The 21,451-nt window shown below is 39.4% G+C and overlaps 2 protein-coding genes across 3 annotated transcripts; both read right to left on the bottom strand.

Moving 5' to 3' along the window:
• Positions 1-447: 447 nt before the first annotated feature.
• On the bottom strand, positions 448-7,532 carry LOC144685599 (tumor necrosis factor ligand superfamily member 15-like). Of its 2 annotated transcripts, XM_078550272.1 has the most exons (4): positions 7,084-7,532; positions 6,927-6,960; positions 2,520-2,570; positions 448-1,002 (listed from the first exon to the last, which is right to left on the bottom strand). In XM_078550272.1, the coding sequence occupies exons 1-4, from the start codon at positions 7,198-7,200 to the stop codon at positions 593-595; spliced, it is 612 nt and encodes a 203-aa protein (XP_078406398.1). In that variant the 5' UTR covers positions 7,201-7,532; the 3' UTR covers positions 448-592. The 2 variants fall into 2 exon arrangements, with proteins under 2 accessions (XP_078406398.1, XP_078406400.1); XM_078550274.1 differs by lacking the exon at positions 2,520-2,570.
• Positions 7,533-16,291: 8,759 nt separating this feature from the next.
• Positions 16,292-20,892, bottom strand: LOC144685603 (tumor necrosis factor ligand superfamily member 15-like). The gene is made up of 4 exons (XM_078550277.1): positions 20,352-20,892; positions 19,890-19,920; positions 19,704-19,748; positions 16,292-18,474 (listed from the first exon to the last, which is right to left on the bottom strand). The coding sequence occupies exons 1-4, from the start codon at positions 20,520-20,522 to the stop codon at positions 18,053-18,055; spliced, it is 669 nt and encodes a 222-aa protein (XP_078406403.1). The 5' UTR covers positions 20,523-20,892; the 3' UTR covers positions 16,292-18,052.
• Positions 20,893-21,451: the final 559 nt, after the last annotated feature.

The raw sequence follows: 21,451 nt of genomic DNA, 5'->3' as shown, positions 1-21,451 counted from the left end.
AGGTGGGAAAAGAAAAATCTATATAAATTATTGGAAAAAACAAACGGGAGGGGGAAGAAACAGAAGGGGGTGGGGATGGAGGAGGGAGTTCAAGATCTAAAGTTGTTGAGTTCAATATTCAGTCCGGAAGGCTGTAACCCAATATTCTGTGTTCAAAGGAATCCAAATGCTAAGATGAATGGTTGTATATGGTGTATTGTCCTATATAAAAACATATTACTTCTAATTCTAGTACCATAATAAGCATGTTCTAAATACATGCAAGCACATACTTCATACATATTAAAATATATTAAAGGTACTAGGTTCAGCCCTCTTCTCCACAGTATTTTGAACATGCATTCTCCTTCAGGTTACTACACCAAATCAGGAACGGGCAATCATCACGCAAACCATACCAAAATATGAATCATCTAAAAATGGTATAGAAAATTAGGACAAAACATCAGCTGTTCCACTATTAATCTTAATTTCACAAATTTCAGCATATTAACCAATATTGGTAACACTGTTTAATGCTTCTGAATAACATAAATTTTGCTTTACAATTTTCAGCACTGAATGTGGTTTAGTCTAGCTGTGCACACATGATTTATAGTAACAGTGCTCCAAAGAATGTTTGATTTTCATCATTACCCAACAATGCCAAATCAGAAATATTGGCAAACAGTTCATCTCCCTTGTTCAAAGTAAATTTTCCCCCTACATAGTTTGTTTGAAACCAGAAATCACCTATGTTAGGTTGACACTGAACGGTCTTGCTAATTAGTGTCATGGGAGCCAAATCTGTTCGTATTCTTTTGTTGATTGTATGTCTAATGAAGGTATTGCTTTCCACACAGTTTTTAGCACGTAGGTAAACCTGAGAGTACACAAAGTACTGTCCAGTGACAGGTACAATCAAACTGCCATTTTGGTAAATGAATCCATTTTTGATGAATGCCAGGTCCTTCTCAGTTTCCCATTCCATATATCTGAGACGTCCATCACTTGATTTTGTTCCTTTACAAAAAAGACAAGTTAATTGACAAAAATGCTTACATCAATCTTCTTGCAGAGAGTTTTGGACACAGTTATTTTTATAGTAAAACCCATAACAATTACATATAGAACTGATCTAATAGATACACTACACAGAATCTAGTTTGGGTGATTACATTATTGCCAGGGGTGACACCAAGGTGGTTTCCTTTCAAAATAGTTTTGCAGTGCTTTTTTCCCTCATCTATATCAATGTAATATTATTTTGTGACTGTGAGATTGTCTGTTAGTTTTCCTCTTCCTTTGTGATATTGAAAAAAAAAAGTGAATGAAACATAGAGAAATAAAGAACTTTTCACATCCATAGGATGTCCCAAAGTGCATCATAGTCAATTGGTTGCTCTGAGTTATGGTCACTCATGTAGAGAAATGCAGCAGCTAATGTGCACACAAGGTTCCACAAACAGTAATGAGATAAAGCAACAGTTAAACTACTTTGGTGATGCTTCCAAGGGGAAAGAGTTATCCAAGACATTGAAGAAGGGACTCTTCCAGTGAATGATGCCATGGGATCTTTTATGTCCACCTGAGCAGGCAGATGGGGCCTCGTTTTAAAGTCTTATCTGAAAGACAACAGTTCTAACATTCTAGCAACCCGTCGGTTCTCCAATGAAGTGTCAGCCTTGATTATTGGCTCAAGTCTTCAAGCGGGACATGAATTCACAACTTTTGGACTCTGAAGTGACAATGCTACCACTGAGCCAAGCTGATGCTGAAAATAACAAGCATATAGGTTCGTGGGGGTGAGAAACACTACTTCAAAAAGCTGATCCATTGAGCAATGCTGCAAAAACAATGGTTCAATTCAGTGCTCAGGCACTTTGCATTTGACAGAGCAATCCGTTTAACCATGTAGAAGTTGTTTTGTAACAATTTAGATAACCTACTATATTATGCTCTGTCAGATCATCATTTTGATCCAGAGTTCCAGCTATGACTCAATTGTATTTAGCACTGAACTGATCAATCTCCCATGCAACAGAATTGGGGATTAAAGGCTAATTGCAATCATCATGTGAAGTGGGGATTAGAAGGCAGAAGATAGCTTTGTACATTCTGTCCTTAATTTTACATAACATTTGATTTTATATTTACAGTTAAATATTCACAAATTGCTACATTTATAAGTGATAGAGTTGATTAGAGCACTGAAGTTTCTTTGCAGTGCAGGTTGATGAGTTGTGAGATGCAAGCACAAGGTTCTACAGCACCACCACTGTTTGAAAGATGTAATTGCTGTGACAAGTTTACATAAGTAGCTACCATAATGAGTATGGGCATGGAAAATGCAAATAAAAAAACTTGACAGGAAGGGCACACAAATGCCAGAATCTCATTATTATGAAGACATTCTACTGTTACATATAGGAATTTTCCTTTTTTTAAATACACAATTTCTCTATATAATAACATTTGCAAATTTTGGATACTTCCTTGAATATTTATCTATCCTGCTCATGACTGAATGGCACACTTACCGGTAAGATGGGCCACAGGTCTTTCAGAGTGATACAGAATGGGATCTGAAGCTACATATAAAACAATAAATATTCATTACTGATCCCAACAATTCACCATTTTTTTGGCTGCAGTTTTTAAAAAATATATGGTTTGTTCACAAAGTTTACATAAATTCCTTTGTTCAACTGCACAAACAAGAATAGATGTATGGTGGTGTGTGTGCAGACCTAAGTATTGCCCCCCATTTTCCTAGCTGTTTATTGGTGTTGGAATGCTTCCACATTCCTTGCTATCCATATAATAGATGATGGTTTCTCCTTCAGTTCTAATCTCCATCTATCATAATCTATATTTATCAAAATCATTGCAGCCAATGCTATCCTGAACTACTTTTCCTCTTTCTTCAAAGCTACAAATACTCCATCGCAAACAAATTCTCCCTTCCTGCATATTCACAGTTGAAATCAATATTATTGCCCTATCTTGTTTCTCGAGGAGTCCTAATTATTCATCACCAGCCCACCCCTCCTTCGTTGACCTGTATTGGCTTCCTGTCATCTAAGAAATTATATTAAAATTCCTTCTTTGTCTTTAAAATTCCCCACCTCCTTTGTTCTCAAATTTTCTCAGGGCCTCTCACCCTATCCAGTCTGACATCATACGAATTAGGAACAGGGTTAGGCCATTCGGCCTCTCGAACCGGCTCCGCCATTTAATAAGATCATGGTTGATCTGACTGTGACATGAACACCACTATCCTGTCTACCTTCTATACCCTTTAACTGCCTTGTCAGTCAAGAATCTATCTAACTCACCCTAAAAATATTCAATGACTCTGCCTACACTGCTCTCTGGGGAAGAGAATTCCACAGACCAATGACACTCAAAAGATTCTCCTTATCTCTGTCTCCTAGTTTTAGTCTCTCCCACAAGGGGAAACATGCTCTCAGCATCCAACCTGTCAAGTCCCCTTGCAAACTTATATCGCATCTCATTCTTCTAAACTACAATGGATACAGGCCTAACCTGCCCAAACTTTCCTCACAAGATAACCCCCCTCATTTCAGGAATCAGTCAAGTGAAGCTTCTCAGAACTGCTTCTACTGCTGTTATATTCCTTTTCAAATAAGGATACCAAATCTGCACACAGAATTCCAGATATGGTCTCACCAATGCCCAATGCAATTGTAGCAAACTTACCTACTTTTATATCCCATTCCCCTTGCAATAAAATGTCAACATTCCATTCATCTCCTAATCACTTGCTGTACCTATATACTAACTTTTGTGATTCATGTACCAAGAGATTCAGATCCCATTACACCATGGAGTTTTGCAATCTTTCTCCATATAAATAGTATACTGCTATACTATTCTTCCTGCCAAAGTGGATGAGTTCACTTTTTCCACATTATATTCCATCAGCCAATTTTTTTGCCCATTCACTTAACCTATCTAATCCCTTTGTATACTATGTCCTCAATATCTACTTTTCTGCCCATTTTTGCGTCATCAGCAAATTTAGAAAATATATATTCAGTCCTTCGTCCAAGTCATTTATATAGACCGTAACTAGTTGAGGTCCAAGAACTCATCCCTGAGGCACTCCATGGTTACAGCTTGCCAACCTGAAAATGGCCTATTTATCCCTACTCTGGGGTTCCTGTTAGCCAACCAATCCTCCATCCATGATAATGGGCCTGAAATTCTCAGCAATCGGAGTTAGATTGCCACTCCACTTCTACTTCCTTACCTTGAAACGTTTCCGATCCTGTCTTGCCCTACCTTCCGACTCAGGCTGGGTGAGAATTGTGCAGGGCAGCAGATTCCTAAGGCTTTCAGTCGAGCGCTGCTGAATCAGAGGCCAAGAGGTCATGCCCCCTATTTCTATGGCACTGGCTGCCATAAATCAATTGAGTTTAAAGGTCCAGCCACTTTCAAGCCAAGACGAAGGTAGATTTCTCAGTAAGTTAGGATTTATTATTTATTCATGGGATATGGGCATCGCTGGCTAGGCTAGAATTTATTGCCCATCCCTAACTGCCCTTGTTGAGAGGGCATTTAAGAGTCAACCATGTTGCTGTGGGTCTGGAGTCACATGTAGGCCAGACCAGGTAAGGACAGCAGATTTCCTTCCCTAAAGGACATTAGTGAACCAGATGAGTTTTTAAACAACAAATCGACAATGGTTTCATGGTCATCATTAGGCTTTTAATTCCAGATTTTTTTTTTTATTGAATTCAAATTCCACCATCTGTCGTGGCAGGATTCGAACCCAGGTCCTACCGTAGGGCTGGGATTTTCCAGCCCCGTCATGGGCAGGACCCACCGTGGGCGAGGCAGCGCTCCTGCCAGAAGTCCACTGACTTGCGGTGGGACCGGAAGACACAGTGGTGGGCAGGTGCAGAAAATCCCGCCATCAGTCTCTGGATTACTAGTCAAGTGACAATACCACTATGCCATCGCCTCCCCATTGGGGTGTTCAGCCAGTCGTGGGAGTTGGAAGAAGTCAGAGGTATGGGGGAAGTTCAGTATGGATCTGTATAATAGTTACCCAGAAGCTAGAAGTGGTTTTAATTCTAACTTTTCCTAGGGAACAATTGCTGTATGACAGTCTGAGCCATCCAAAGTTTACGATCTAAATCGCAATTTTCAGATGGTTCCCAGTGCAGGGCAATTGCCCATGGGAAGTTTGCACTACCCAGGCTATTGCTGTGCAATCCTCACCTGGGAACTTCCCGGGGGGGGGGAGGGGGCGGTGGGGTTGGGGGGAAGGTGTCTTGTTGCCCCTGTGGTGCCCACCAGGTAAGACACCCTAGAGCTCGGAAGTTATGGCCCATTATGGTCGTCTCCTATGCCATGAACTCTTAGTTTGTGCAGTAACTTTGATGTGGCACCTTATCAAACACATTTTGGAAAGCCAACCAGACCATATCTACAGGTTCCCCTTTACCAATGTTGCTTGTTACTCCATCAAAGGACCCCAATAAATTAGTGCAACAGGATTTCCCTTTAACAAAACCATATTGACGCTGCTTAATTGCATTCAGATTCTCCAAGTGCCTTTCTATAGTCAGTCTCCTTAATTATAGATTCCAGCATTTTGCCTATGACAGATGTTATGCTAACAGGCCTGTAGTTACCCGCTTTCTATCGCCTTCCTTTCTTGAATAGAGGAGTTACATTTGCTATTTTCCAACCTGATGGCACCTTTCCAGAATCAAGGGAATTTTGGAAAATTAGAACCAATATACACTCTATTGGCAGTGACTTCTTTTAGGACTCTAGGATGAAGTCGATCAGGACCTGGGAACTGGTCAGCCTTTAGTACTAATAGCTTTTTCTGTATCCTTTTCCTGGTGATTGTAATTGTTTTAAGTTCCTCTCTCCCTTGCACCTCCTGATTTACAAGTATTCTGTGATGGTCCATTTGTGTCTTCTACGGTGAAGACGGATGCAAAATATCTGTTCAACGCTTCTGCCATTTCCTTATTTCCCCATTATTAATTCCCCAGGCTCTCTCTAAAGGACCCATACTTACTTTAGTTACTCTCTTTTTAAATACTTGTAGAAACTTTTACTATCTTTTTTTTCCTGTTTCCAGCTAGCTTTCTCTCATACTCTAATCTCTCCCTCCTTATTACTTTATTTAGTCATTCTCTGCTGGCTTATTAATTCTGACCTTCAGCATTCTTCCAAAACTGACATTTTGTGCACCTCTTGGTGGCAGAACCTCAGCTGTGTTAGCCCACTGTACAGAGCTGCCCCTCACACCCCCACTGCACTACTAATGACTTTTAAAAACTTAATGAAAATCCAACTCTTTGATTATCCTTTCTAATCTCTGTGGCTTGCCATCTGTACCCATATCTATTGCCATAGTGAAGCATGTTTTTCATCTCCAATTTTCATATGACCAGTATGATTTAAAGTCATTTGTGCTTCTCTACCCTAATTTATCCCTTTTCCAGAATCTCAAACTATTTAGTGCCCTGGGTTTCTAAAAAAAATTCTACTACAACCCAAAGGCGTTAAAAGCAACACTTGGCATCACCCAATTTCTACTCTGATTAGCTCAGCTCTCCATTCTAGGTGAAGCCTTGCACTGGCCTTGACCCCTTAGTTAGGATTTAAACAACAAATGCCTATTTTATGGCGTCAGAGTCAGGCTGCAGTCTGATCATTTTTAAGCGGGTCACCCCCCCCACATCCCCAAACTGTTCTAAATAAATCTGCCCACCCACACAAGTTATTTCATCAGCATGAAGGAACATTTTTGTTCTTCCGAGGGTTGTGTCGTGATAAAGTAGCAACATCCCCCTCATCACCCAAACACAACTTTGCTCCTTTTCTGTTTTTAAATTTAAAGTTTCCGGAGACCTTCAGCAGGAACATCTATCTGAAGATGTAAAAGAGGTTCTTACCTTTCAGAACGGAACCTTCCACTTCTTCATCTTCCTGAAAAAGAGGATGAGAACAGGCCATTGTTTCAACACACCAGAAACCATACACACGTTCAAATAAATAGACAGCAAATCATTTTTTTGTTTTGTTTTAAAGTTAGCGAAAGCGTGAACTTGCCAATAGGAAGCCGGCAGAGTTTTGCTTCTTGAGGATGAGAAATGTGAGGGAGGCGACAAGTAGAAGAGCCGCACAGAGGCAGTTCAGGCGAAAACATCGGAAGCAGTCTGGTTTCATTTTAATACATGTATTATCATTTGGGGTTTTAAAAGCTTCGGGTCTTGGATGGAGGCTGACTCGGAGAGCCACGCTGCCCCATCCACAGTCAGGCTTGATCACCGTCCCCGCCGCAGTTCCGCTCGCCGGGGCTTTCCGAGCAGCCGCTGCCCTTCGCTGGCTTGCTCCGCTCAGAGTGAGTGCGGACCGGCCAGCCCCTTCCTCACCCCCCACCCCCCTCCCTTCCTTCCTCCTGCCTGCCTGCCTGCCTGAAATGCCACCGCTTTCAATCCGGTCAGTTTCCTCCAGACAAACTCGCTCCCATTAATTTCACTTCTTTTTTTTTTGGGGGGGGGGGGGAGGGGTTTAAAAAAAAATTCACGCGCGTCACACGACTTGCACAGTCATCATCGGAGAGAGGAGGGGGGATTGGAAGGTGTAAAGACTGGTATTACGGAAAACAAATTATAAAGCAGCTATAAGTGTTCGTGTTGATTGTTGTGACTTTCCTGTCATCCCATTTGTCCTTGCTGGGGGAAAAAAAATAATCGCCCTCTGAAAAACCTCAAAATGACTTACAAAAACAACAAGAGACTTCGCATCTTTTTGCCAATTAAGTAATAGATGTTAGAATAGATGACGAGAAGCTTAGTCAAAGAGGCAGGTTTGAAGGAGCGTCTTGGAGGCGGAGAGGTAATTTAGGTTGGGGCCTCTGGTCAATGCTGAGAATCAAGGATACACAAAAGGCAAGAATTGGAGGACCACAGAGACCTTCCGGAAGGTCGTAGGAGGTTACAGAGATAGGAGGGTAGGAAGGGATTTGAAAACAAGGTTGAGAATTAGGTTTTCCTGTACCAGGCACCCATACCAGTTAGTGAGCACAAGGGAGGTGGGTGAACCGGGTGGGGAAGCAAGTTAAGATACAGGCTGCAGAGTTTTGGATAAGCTCAAGTTTACCATGTGTGCAAGGTGAGAAGCTAGCCAGAAGAGCACTGGAGTAATAACGTCGAGTAACAATGGCATGGACAAAGGTTTCAGTAGCAGATGAGTAGGGGCAGACTCAGGCAATATGATGGAAATATAAGGTCAGAAACACATCTTGGGGTAAAATGGGATGCCAAGGTTGTGAACAGACCTGTTGGCTTCAGACGTTTGCTGGGGGGAAAAAAAGATGGAGATACTGATCAGGGAATAGAGTTTGTGGTGAGGACTGAAAAAAAAAAACGACAGGATTTTCAGGTGTCACTAAGGCCAGAAACAAAGGCAGATAGGACCCAAAACACTGGCATAGGCAGCATGCCAATTTCCTAACCCCATTCTTGGCATTAGCCATTTTGACCAAGGTAGGTTCAAAACAAATCTACCTCCTAACTACTTCTATTTTTTTAAATTAAACTTTGAGAGAGCACCTTCCTGTTGACACTCCCTCTGTTACTCACCTTCTACTGCAGCTAGATGCACCTCTGATTGGCCCTCCAGCTTTAAGAGCCTGCCCACCACCCTTAATTGGACAGCAAACCTGTCTCAGTGCCAATTAAGGAGGCACACTTATCAAAATTCCAGCCAGTGACTGTTACGCCCTAGGGTGGATTCAGTCCCAGTGTCTGAGTTCTTCCCAATATTTCTTTAGAAAACATTTCTGCATATCTAGGTGTGACACCGGGAGTGTGACAAATTAGAGGTGGTGAAAGGTTCAGGAGAGATGGAAGTGAGAAAGAGCTGGGTATCATCAGCTTACCTGTGCTGCCTGACATTTTGGTTTTGGATGATGTTGCTGAGGGGCAGTATATGGATCAGAAATAGTAGAGGGCTAAGAATGTATTGTTATCAGTGTGCACATCAGCAAGGGAGGAAGAGATACCTGTGAATTTTGATTATCCAAATTTTCTGGTGATTTTTATCACCCTAGCAGTTGGCTTTGCATAAAGAACATTTTGCCCATAATGTCCCTGTGATTTTCACGTCATTTGCTGCATTATATCCCATTCAGCTTATCACAGGAAGTTAAATCTGGTAATTAATAGTTTAAGTGCCCTTTTAATGTTATGATTATTGTTAATGGTTGTTAATCGAGCTCTTTTGCCCCAGATAGTGAACTTATTCTTATTCCTCGACGTAGTAAATTGTTACTGCCAAATTATAAGTGTAAAATTTTAAATGCACTTTTTTCTTTTTCTCTTTATCTCTTTTCTTTTAATTCAATCTTTCTTTCCCTTACCTTATTTATCTTTCTTTACCTAATTTGACAAGAAATTTGCCCACCCTAGTTCATTCCCCACCTCTTCTCGATCCTTCCTTCGTTAATTTCTTAATCCTTAAATTTCATTGGTTAAGTGAATACACTATTGTTCCATTATTCATCAGAGTCCCAGGTGCCCTGTTGCCCTTGTTAGGCTGTTATCAGCTTGCATTTCTGGAATTTTGTGGGCAAAATATTTTGGAGCTGAAGCTGAACACTAACCACTCCTTGTGTTTTACTTCCCCATTGTGTTGTATTACTCTTTTTATGAAAGCAAGTAACTCAAGAATTTAATGATTTTGTTTGATTGGCCTATTGGCTTGTCTGTGTATAGCCCCAGGATAAATTTGAAACCACAATATTAACCTATACTTATTTGTGTTTCTCTTTCAATTTGTTGTTGTGCTTCCTGCTTCTTGTCATTTTCCTCCATTTTATTTGTTTTTAAAAACTGTCCTAGTTGCAGTGACATATGTAATCATGACAAATTTAGATAACATCCAGCCCAGCAGTCCCGTGCCAGTATTCTTGCTCCACACCCATTTCCTCCCGCCCGTCTTCATCTAATCTCATTTAGGTATGGTGGAGGCAGGTTCAGTCGAAGCATTTACATGGAATTAGACTGTTATCTGAAAAGGAAGAAGGTGCAGGGGTGTTGGATCCTAGTCACCAGTTTGTTGGGACTTATGGATCCAGGTTGCACACTTGTTTTGGGATGGCCAGGTTGGTACAATAGACAGAGTTGATCAGCAGACATTTCTTAAGTGGAACACATTCTGTTTATTTACAAGGGTATTCAGCAGCAACACTTGTGTGCTTTCAACTCAAAGCCTGTCTCCACACTACTGACTCTGACTATAGACTACTGACGTAGCCCACGCTACTCCCTATCGGATACTAAGATCATGTGATCCTCCAATACAACATTCTTCTTAAATGTATATTACACATTAAATTACCACAGGGGGAGAAGATGGGAGAATGGCATTAAGTGAATTGTTCATTCGGAGAACTGGTGCAGACACAATGAGACGAATGGCCTCCTGTGCTGTAAGAATTCTATCATTCTGGGGTTCTGTGATCCTTCTATTCCTTTGTGTCTTTGTGATTAGCTTCTCCTTAGTTGCATCCCTTCTATTCACTTGAACTGCTCCCTGTGGAGACATAATTTAACATCCTAACCTCTCTAGATAGTCTCTTTGGTTAATAAATTTCTACTGAATTCCTATTGGATTTATTTGTGACTACCTTATATCTGTGGCCCCTAGTTCTGATCTCCTTGAAAATGGAAATGTTTTCTATATGTCAAGGGAAATGGAGGGCAGATAGGAAAATGGAGTTGAAACCACAAACAGATCTGCCATGATCTAAATAAATGGCAGAGAACGCTTGAAGGGCCAAATGGCCTACTCCTTTTCCTATGTCTACCCCATCAAACACTTTCATAGACTTAAAGACTTCTATCAGGTTACTCCTCAGCATTCTATTTTACAGAGAAAACAGCGGCAGCCTATTTAATCTTTCCTGAAAGGCAAAACTGATCATATATTTAGACGCTGAGTGTGCGAGAACTGTTTTGATCTTGAATGTCAAAAACCCAAAGTAAAGTAGGTGCTATTGGCTTTCCCTGTGCTAAAGGCACCCCCCTGCTTCAGACTTGTGATTTCATGTTGCTGCTGCTGCTTGATGGAAGACCGTGCACTGCAGCAATTCCCAGGTGGTTTCAGTTAAAAGAATCTAAACTGATTGCGATATTTCAAAAATTAATATTATGAGACCCTTTAAATTATTGCGTTTGTCAAGCCTTGTGTTGCTGATTATTTAGTTATGTGTGATTAATCAAGTAAATAAATGTGATGTTTTAGCTTGAATGATATGCCTTGACAACTGTTAAAGAGGACAACCTAGGCAACCTCCATGCAAACATCACTGTAAAGTGGAATGGCACGCATGTAACCATTTACAGAACATGCAAAGGAGGTCTGGGTCTATTATGAAAACTGCACTTATTGGAAGAGAAACTGTAGCACAACAGTTGCTTTGTCTCATCCATTTCATCCTTTCCTGTGCAGGATAAGTCATGTCACAGCAGCTTTATCAGCTTGTTATTCTTTAAGAGGAAGTTGGTTTATTGAGAGATGCCAGGTTAAAGTTTAATTTCCGGAAATTGACCCACAAACTGTGTGTTTGTGATGACTACAAAATTAGGCAACAGCAAGTATGGTACAGAATTACTTTTTTTTAAAAAACAAACGTCACTTCAGTAACATTACTTTATTCATAGAGATGACCGAATGCATTTTTCTCCTTTTTATAGAAAGGGACTTTTTGTTTCTGAATGTTGCCTTAGTTCAATTCATAATGTGATAAAGGTTTCTAAAAGTGATCCTTTGGGGTTTTTTAATGGGCAATAGATTATTTACTGAGAAACTGGTCTCTAAAGGAGATTAATTGGTATACTGGAAATTTTCTCATTAACAATCATAAAACTTAAAGGAGTACAGTTTATCAGTGAATAAAAATATTATACTCATAAAGTAACCAGTTTAATTTTTCAAAGTTTGAAATACAAATGATCGATTAAATCCAGTTAAAGCTTCATTTAAAATTGTTAACAATTTGTCTGTCATTGGAACTTGGTTGCATTGACTCTTTGAAAATAATAAAACCATTCCTCTGTTGAATCTGTTCTGTAAAGAAAGCAATCCATATTGATTTAGCACTTTACCACATCCTCAGGATATCTCAAAGTGCTTTACAATGGTTTACACTTTGAAGTATAGTCACAGCTGTTATGTAGGCAAATACATACATCAATTTGTGTACAACGAGATCCCAAAAAGATCAGCAAATGAATAAACATATAATTTATTCTTGTTGGTGTATCTATTCAAGTGCATAATGAAATTTGAAAATAGGTCTCTGACTCGGCGATAAGAATGCTATGAATTAAGTCAAACTGACTTTTAGTATCATAGAATCATAGAACTGTACAGCACAAAAGGAGATCATTTGGCCCATCGATTCTGTACCGTTTCTTTTAAAGAGCAATCCAAATTAGTCCCACTTCCAGCTCTTCTCCCACATCTCTTAAAACAGTGTTTATTAGATAGGACTCACCACGTACTTACAGGTGAGAGATGCAATTTGGTCCATCTGAATTCATCCAAGCAGAGTAGTCCCATTGATGAGAGGCCCTTGACCTGAAAGGTTAACTCTGTTTCTCTCTCCACAGGTGCTTCCTGATCTGAGTATTTCCAGCATTTTCTGTTTTTATTCCAACTTCATCAAGGACATATGAGTTAGAAGCAGGAGTAGGCCACTTGGCCCTTCGAGCCTGCACCGCCATTCAATAAAATCATGGCTGATCTGACTGTAACCTCCCACCTACCCCGGATATTCTTTCACCCCCTTATTTATCAAGTACATACAAATATTTCAAGTTGTATTCCAAGTTAGACAAAGTTTTGTTTCTCTAAGTATTTTTGACTTGAAAACTTGCTTTCACTTTTGTTAAAGTGACATTGCCAACTCTTCCCAAGAAATCCTCCTTCTGCACAGAATATGGTTCATTCTTTTTTAACTTGTTTGTGGGATGTGGGTGAGCCTGCCAAGCCAAGATTTATTGCTCTTAGAGCATTAAGATTCAACCGTTTCAGTTTGGGGCAAAAAAAAAGTGTAGGCCAAACTAATTAGGACTGATAGCTCCACTCCCTGAAGGACATTGGTTGGGTTCTTAAAACAGTCTGTTTGTTCTGACGGCCACATATTACAAGATTGTTTGTGATCAGTTCCACATCTTGTCATAGGGGGGATCATAAATTCATGACCTTTGCAATGTCAAACTACTATACCTTCAAACATTTCTAAATTTATTTAACACATCCATAACCAAATGGAAATTTCTACTGCGTACATTGTATAACATGAGTTTTGAACCATAGATTTAGAATGCGAATTGTGTTCACTTGTTAGGTGCTTTGTGGTTGTGCAGTCTTTCTGCTTATGTGACACATTTACAGGAACTAGGAAGGATTATCAATCAAATGAAAAGCTTTTTTTTCTCTGTGAAATTCCCATCATTTTCTTTCCCTCTGTGGTTTGCCTCATCAGTTACTTTGAAGTTACAAGGTAGAACTAGATATAGCTAAACCTTGGGAGAACTGAGGTGCTTCCGTTCTCTTTCTCTCTCACTTGTGCTCAAGCAATCCTTTAAGAGTTGAGACCATGCCACATACATCCTTTATAGATGATTCTGTGGCCAAATATTTTGGCGCCAGTTCAGTTACTTATTCTTTTTCTGACTGGCAGTCCCCTAAATAATGTGGAAAAATTGTGTTTGTTTATATAAAGTAAAATCATGGCCAAATGTTCTTAAAACATTACAGTCATTAATTTATATCACAAATGTGAATTACTATATAAAGTACTTCAAGTTTGATCCTTAAACAAATCTACCTTAGGACTAAACAAACAGGAATGCCTATATGGGCTTCCAGTCAGTTACCTTGATGTTGTAAGGTTGATGTAAATATTTAGGTTGCAGCTACAGGATCTGGACAGACTTGGGAATGGACCTGGCCCAAACTTTTACACTCAGGCCAGATCATCACCCTGCAAAGACAATTTGTGTACCATACTGTTTTGCAAATGCAATGAATAATGTTACTTATGGGTACAGGTGTATAACATTAAAAATGTTACCGAAGAAGTCCTCAGAACTGCTGAGATTTTCTTGCACACTTGGCATTAACAAATCCTTTATTTCTCTGTCTTTGCTTATTTCACCATCCTTTCATTGGTGTTGGGTCAAAACCCTGGAACTCGTTACCTAACTACGTTGTAGGAGTACTTTTGACACAAAAGACCCATTACAATGGGTCAAGAAGAAGGGCCCCCATCACCTCCATTAGAGATGGACAATAAGTGTCAGCATTGCTTGCAGTGCTCACATCCCAAGAATTAGTGAAAGAAATATCACCCTGCTCTATTTTATGGTAGGAGATTTTGTTATTAATCAGATGGTAAATTATGCCTTTCTTTGTTTTGTGTATACCTATTTTAATCAAAATTTGTGACTGAATAATTGCATGCAGTTCTGAAATATGCTTTCTGAGAAAGCAGTTTTATGAATAAACAAAATTAAATGCTAAAGATATGTGGCAAGAATAGTCATCAAGAACAATTCTTTAATGCTTCTCATGCTCCTGATTAAAACTATTTAACCAATCTAAATATCAAAAAAATTAATGCAGCGGGGAATTATGCAATAATCATGCAAAATGCCTTAGCCAAATTCAAAAGAATTACTTTTATGAACCAAAATACAGTGGTGACCACCGTGAGAAATTTGGTGATTGAGGATGGTCACCAAGAATATAAAGAACGGCATTGATGTGACAGAGCATCGCAAAATGAGAAGAATCAACGTAATCCTAATGATTTGGATAACTTTGCTTATTATTTCTGATTTGGAGACATGTAGGAGGAGGGTGATCATGTGACAGGTTACAAAAGACGGAGAGGAATAACTTACCATGGTCACAATCACATAGGATGTCATTTGTGACTTTCATAAGAGCCATTTCAATACAGTGGCTGGTGCAGAAACCTAACTTGAGGGATTCAAACATGTTTTTTCTGGGAAAGGTGGGCACATATATGAAAGGCAACAGCACACTTAGGTAATTTGGAGAGGATAGGCAGGTTGGAGTTAGGGTGGTAATTTGCACAGATGGGGTGGGGTCAAGGGTGTTTTTTTTTAGGTCAATATTTGACTATTCCAATGCACATCTGGCCAACCTCCCATGTTCTACTGGCTGTAAACTTGAGGTCATCTAAAAGTCTATTGCCCATGCCCTAAATCACACAAAGTTCCATTCACTCATCACCCCATCCCTGCTGACCTATATTGACTCCTGATTATTTTTAAATTCTCATTTGTAACTTCTGTAGACCCACAACCCTTCGAGGTTGCATCTTTCCACATGTACACTGATGTCACCCGGTTCTATCTCACCGACTTTCTCATCCCCTCCGCTGCCTCTAATTTGTCAGATTGCTTGTTTAACACTTGAGTACCAGATGAACAGAATTTCCTCCAAATAAACATTAGATGGACTGAAACTATTTTCTTCAGTCCCCACCATAAATCCTGTTATGTAGTCACCAACTCCTTTGCTCTCCCCGGCCACTCCCTGAAGCTGAACCAAGCCATTTGTAACTTTGATGTTGTATCTGACTCCAAGGTGAGCATTGACCACATATCCATGCCATCCCCAAGCCCACCCACTTCCACCTCTGTAAGATCACCCAAGTCTGACCATGCCGCAGCTCATCTGCACCTGAAACTCTGTTCATCTAGATACAAGTTGTTGTTTAGCACTAATCTATATAACCTATCTGTGCTCCTCTCATTCTGGCCTCTTGAGCATTTGTAATTTTAATCACTCCACCATTGGTGACAGACGGTGCCTTCAGTTGCCTAGACTCTGAGCTCTGGAATTCCCTTCCTAAATCTCTCCAACTTGCTATCCATATTTCTTCCTTCAAGACATTCCTTAAAACCTATCGCTTTTGACCAAGTGTTTGGACATCTATTTTAATACTTTATGTGGCTCTAAGACAAATTGTGCTTTATAACACTTCTGTAGTCATCTTGGGTTGTTTTATTACATTAAAAGCACTGTATAAATACCAGTTGTTGACAGGGTGATGATGGCAGATTTGCAGAGCAGGGGGATAGTACCTGAGAAATGAATGATTTCTCCTGATTTTACATCACTCTTTATTCACATTTACTTTTTCACTAAAAATGGTGAAACAAAATAAATATGGGCTTTAAGCAAAGAAAAAGAAATATTCACAAAAATGACCTTAATTTCAGCCTTTATTTCATTAAATATTAACTTTTTTAGATGAATATTAAATCACGATATTAACAACCAGGTGTACAATATGTTAAATGCAACATAAAAATGTAATTTATAGAATTTTTCTCACAGCTTCTCCCTTCCTCGCAAAACATTGACTCCTTATTAGACTACAGTTCCATTGGGAGCACCCTCCTTACCCACTTCACAATTATTCATCTGTGAGTGTTGGCAGGCTATTCAACTGTGGGAGTGGCAGAACTTAAGCCTTACCCTGTTCTCATCCAATGTTCGCAGCATGTGCATTTCTAACTGGGGGTCACTAGATAGCATCAGAAGCAGGAGGTTGGGTTGATTTTTTCCCTTCAAACCCCACACCCCCCCAAACATGGTCCACTGCAGCTTTCAAAGCTGAATTAATTTGTCAAATTTGGGATCTTCCTGATTTGTATGATGTGATTAATTGTTAGATAAATTCCATGAACCATGAGGAGAACATGTGTTTGAAATTAGTGCTATTGGAATGAATATACATCCTACAAACTAGTTAAAAATCCAGAATCTTGATAAAGATTCAATAGATAAATAGTAGTTAGTCCAAAGAATTTCTACAGTACCAGATAGGTATTTTGACATGATCATACAATATGTAAAATGTGTCACTAAATAAAATAGGTTTTAATATAAAACAATCTGTAGCTTAGGTGCAGATCATAATAAGGAATAGATGATGGGCTAACCTTTGTAGCAAATGAAGTGGCTGCTGAACATTCAGTTGGTCCTGTACATGCATACCTATCTCTTGACGCATACACATAAGTACAACTAACAATATCAGGGACATTTCCCACTAAATATGATGTACTCAGCTCTAAGCTCTGCATTCTTTGAGTGGTGTATATTATTCTAATTAGTTATCAACATTTGATAGTACATAAATATATATGAAAATTGACTATTACATAGCAACATAATTCACATCATAAATTTGAGAACTTAAATTGAAAATATGCACTGGTCTGGAAATGTTTCCTTGTGTCAAGAAAAGCACACAGCAATATAACAGAACGTGGAACTGACTCTGTTCTATCTGCTCTGTTGACTGAATATTCACTGCTTTCCTTTGCATTTTAGTGTCATTGTTACTGCATTTGAAGACTGGGCACAAAATGTTCTAAATATAAATGCAGGAGTTTATTTCCAGCTGTTAACAGTGGAATGATCTAAAAGAGGGGTGTCAAATTCACATCATATAAGGGCCACAGTGATTCAATTAGAACACCACAGAAGGCAGGCAGATAGGTCAGCTTAATCCTTTACTCTTCTCGGTGTTTTTGCTGTGTTCTTGTTGGCTGTTTCGCATTGTCCTCATTTCCATTGTCGGGCAGATCAATTCTTAAGACTGCACACTTTCGGTGCAGCTGCTCCAGCATCCCAGTGTTGGATTTCTTGGTCTGTCACTTTTCAACAATGTGCCAGGAGGCCAATTTATTCAATTCAAATGGCAAGGTTGGAAACCTCCATCTGACATGGGCAACCCTTCACTGTATTCCCCAGTTCACAAGTTGACTTTGTGCCTATATAACATTATTTAAAAGTCCGTCAACGAAAAACTTCTGCTTCAAAAATTTGTGCTAGTGAGCCAGACATCTTAATTGGATGGGGTAAATAGAACTTCAAGTAAGGTGTCATATATAGCCCTCCAACTATCTGTTTAACTCCCCTAATTAATGAATACAGCACTTCCTATTTAACTGAGCTATCATAGTAAAAAGGCACCAAAGTAAGTTTTATGATCATTGGTAAAATCCACTTGATTCACAGAGCTGACATTTACTACTATCCTGTCCCCTTGCTCTAGGTGAAATACTGCCCCTAAATAGATAGCCACATGCCATGGATCTCCATTGATAGATCTGGTGGAACTCAGTAGCTGTGTGGGATCAGGATAACTTAAAGTCAATTTAGTAATGATATGAGTGATATGAGTAATGTTTTTTAACTTGTTGCTTCTAGTGCCTCTAAATGAGACCTGTGAGTAGACGAAGTAGTCTCCTTTTCTAGGAATAGTAAGTGCCCGGTTCTGATAATTTAGGCTGCCCTTAGTAAAAGCAAGTCCATTCTTGTCTTCCCATTGGAGAGCGAAGTATTGACCATCAATCTTATCAGGGAGAGTCTCTTTGGCTAAAATTAAAAATAAAAAGCTAGTTATTTAAAGCTTTCCTGTTTACATGAAAAAATATTTTGAAGAAACCAATGTTCTTCAGTCTTAGCAATTATACATTATAGCTTGATTTGAGCTAAGCTTTACTTGTCCAGTGGTGGACAAACAAAACTAGACTACAAAAGCATTAGGCCTGTTTTGTATAATTATAGGTCATTGATTAATATTTAGCTACTTAAACAGCACAAAACCTACGATGGATATGATACAGTCACAATTCTGGTTGGCATTTGTGACTATTATTTATGACAGCTATCCAATTTTAGGGTCTAAATGTTAACCTAGGCATTTGAATCCATCAAAATGAATGAAACTTTGTCAGTCTTTTGTAACTCTCAATGCTAATGTGGTGATGACATCAACTCACAGAAAACACCGTCTGGCAATACTGTCACTTTTATGAAGAAATGTAACTCAGATATTGCAACAGAATGTGCACTTAGCACTTTCTAATTGGTATTTGTGGAATGTGAGATTTTTTTTCTTGAGGAACACTAGAGGCCACTTATCCCTGCTGGATATTTTTTGAGTAATTGCACTGATTGTTAAAATGATGCTTTTGAATTTATTAGAAGGAAGCTGTTGGTGAACAAGGCATTTGATAAACTAATACAAACTCGTACTACAAAATCCAGCAATCCAAGCAACATGAGATCATAATTTTGGACTAAGGCATATTTTCCAACAGCTTTATGATGATCACAATGTGACATAGTCCAACAGAAACTTATTAATAAGCAGGACTACTCCTGAGCTTCAATGGAATGTACACTTCAGTGGTTTTGACTACACTGGAGCATATACATATAATCATATATTCAGACTTGAAAATGGCAGAATTGATTCATATATCTTAATATTGCTCATATAATTTACAAACAATTCTACAATAAGCACTTTGTTATAGATTTTTTTTTTCTAACTGTCTTTGAATGAGTTCATATCAATCAACCAATCACTCCTATCTGGATATGATGAAATGGTGAGCGGCCTATAACGTTCAGATGAGAGTTAAAAGCCAAGGCAACGCACGAATTTTTCTACTGATGGGACGAAGCAAACTCTTTTTTTAAGCTCTAATTGTCAGGGTGATCTTTTTAAAGAGTTGATATTTTGGGAAAGTAATCTTAAAAAAAATAATAACCACGTTGATTAACCCGATGCAATTGAAAACAACAGCAGCTCTTACCTGTCAGATGTGCCCTTGGTTTGTCAGCGGTATCGAAAGGTTGTCCTGGGAGAAAAAAGGATTGAAGTGTTGTCAGCATCAAGGAACAATTGTTAATTCGACAAATCAGAACACAACGAATCAGATTTTCGTTGTGAAAGCTTTTTTTTGAAAGTTGCATATGTAACATCATTTAAGAATACTTACGAAGCATTTCGGAACCAGTCTGTGTTTCACCCTGAAACAAAACAAACGTGTGGTATTTATGGAGTGCACGCATTGCTTTAAACAAGTAAGACATTCAGTGCTGGAAATCCTTGTCTTGGATTTTATTTTAACTTAAATGCCAAACTAAGATAAAATTACAAGTAATGTCAACCACAAGGCAAAGTTACAACCAATATCGAACTCGAAATTTACTATGTAAAACACTGAATTACAATTAACGTCAAATTTAAGATAAAATTTGCAATTAATGTCAGACATGAGAAAATTTAGAATCAATATTAAGCTTAAAATGTACAATGTCAAACTTAAAATTGGCGATGTTAAACTTAGAATTACAATCAATGTCCAACCGTACACACATTTCATAATCAGTATCAAACTTCCGTGTTCAGCTCGTTAGAAATCCTCAGCGTGGTAGAAGGTGAATTTTACTGGTCTTACCTTCTGAGCGACGTGCTGGAGAAGCAGGTAAACGCTGAGCGCTGCGAGCAGGAAGCAGCAGCTCACGCAGCAAGCGAGGAGCAGGCGAGTGCGCTTCCACCGAGCCCCCTGCAGCTGCAGCTCGCCCGCCTGTCCCATCATAGCCACGGCGTCCTCGCCCCTTACATCCATCAGCGCTGTAGCGGTGTGTCACCCGGGGGGGTCTCGCTTTGCTCGAAGAGGTGGCGATTTGATTTCTTGTCGTTAGCTCCCCCGACATATAAACTGTAGCTTTCCTAAGGAGCTGTGACGTGGGGAATCCGTACAGGGAATGCCGCCTACGATACGAAACTCGAAGCAAGCTGTGTTTTTTTCTAATGTTGTATTTTAACTGCTTCCCCCCCCCCCACCCCTCAATGAAAACTGGAAAGTCCCAGCAACAGGAACCTTTATCAAGATATCAACACACTTCAAACCTCGTTCGGATTGAAAAGACGACAACACAGTGGCGGCCAGTTTGGAGCTAACAAGGCACAAGAGTGAAAGTATTGTCTTCACATCAAAGAATTTTTCAAACACCCACATGGTCTTCTTACACTGTACTAGAAAGAGTAGCGAGCGAGGGGGAATTCACTCAAGACTTACTTTAGGGTTTATTATACGTATTTATTTATTTTCCATGCGGAATAGAAATGCACCTTAAAAATAGTTCTCTTGTCTGTCATAATCCCTTTAATTTGGTAGTACGGTTTTTGCTTTTTATTTTAATCCAGGGAGGCCCGAACACAGATTCCCAAGGCCTCACTCAGATGTTTTGGTCTTGCCAAGCCAGCAAGCTTGTCTAGATAAAGGCTTGCGATTTTCTCCCATGCATTGGAGATTTAGCAGAATGATACTCGAGATGATGGATTTGAGACTAACAGCTGGATGGTTTTCCTTGGGAGCGAAAGTGGTTACAGGTGAAACTTCATAGAGTTGTTAGAAACTGTAAAGGGTTTCCATTGGCTGAAGGACCAGTGACCAGAGTACACAGATTTAAGACAATTGGTAAAAGAACCAGAGGGGAGAATTGAGGAATTTTCTTTTACACAGAAGTTACTATGATCTGTAATTTATGACCG

Source organism: Cetorhinus maximus, chromosome 10 (assembly GCF_964194155.1).
Source record: "Cetorhinus maximus chromosome 10, sCetMax3.hap1.1, whole genome shotgun sequence".
Taxonomy (NCBI): Eukaryota; Metazoa; Chordata; class Chondrichthyes; order Lamniformes; family Cetorhinidae; genus Cetorhinus; species Cetorhinus maximus.
The sequence above is the reverse complement of the archived record's forward strand: the minus strand, read 5'-3'. Positions and strand labels throughout refer to the sequence as shown.

Coding starts and splice junctions, on each gene's coding strand:
- LOC144685599 (XM_078550272.1), bottom strand. CDS start 7,200: ATGAAACCAGACTGCTTCCGATGTTTTCGCCTGAACTGCCTCTGTGCG. Junction 2,571..6,926: donor GGAAGGTTCCGTTCTGAAAG/GTAAGAACCTCT, acceptor TTTTATATGTAG/CTTCAGATCCCATTCTGTAT. Junction 1,003..2,519: donor ACCTGTGGCCCATCTTACCG/GTAAGTGTGCCA, acceptor TTTTTTGTAAAG/GAACAAAATCAAGTGATGGA.
- LOC144685603 (XM_078550277.1), bottom strand. CDS start 20,522: ATGGATGTAAGGGGCGAGGACGCCGTGGCTATGATGGGACAGGCGGGC. Junction 19,921..20,351: donor TCCAGCACGTCGCTCAGAAG/GTAAGACCAGTA, acceptor GTTTTGTTTCAG/GGTGAAACACAGACTGGTTC. Junction 18,475..19,703: donor ACCAAGGGCACATCTGACAG/GTAAGAGCTGCT, acceptor TTTTAATTTTAG/CCAAAGAGACTCTCCCTGAT.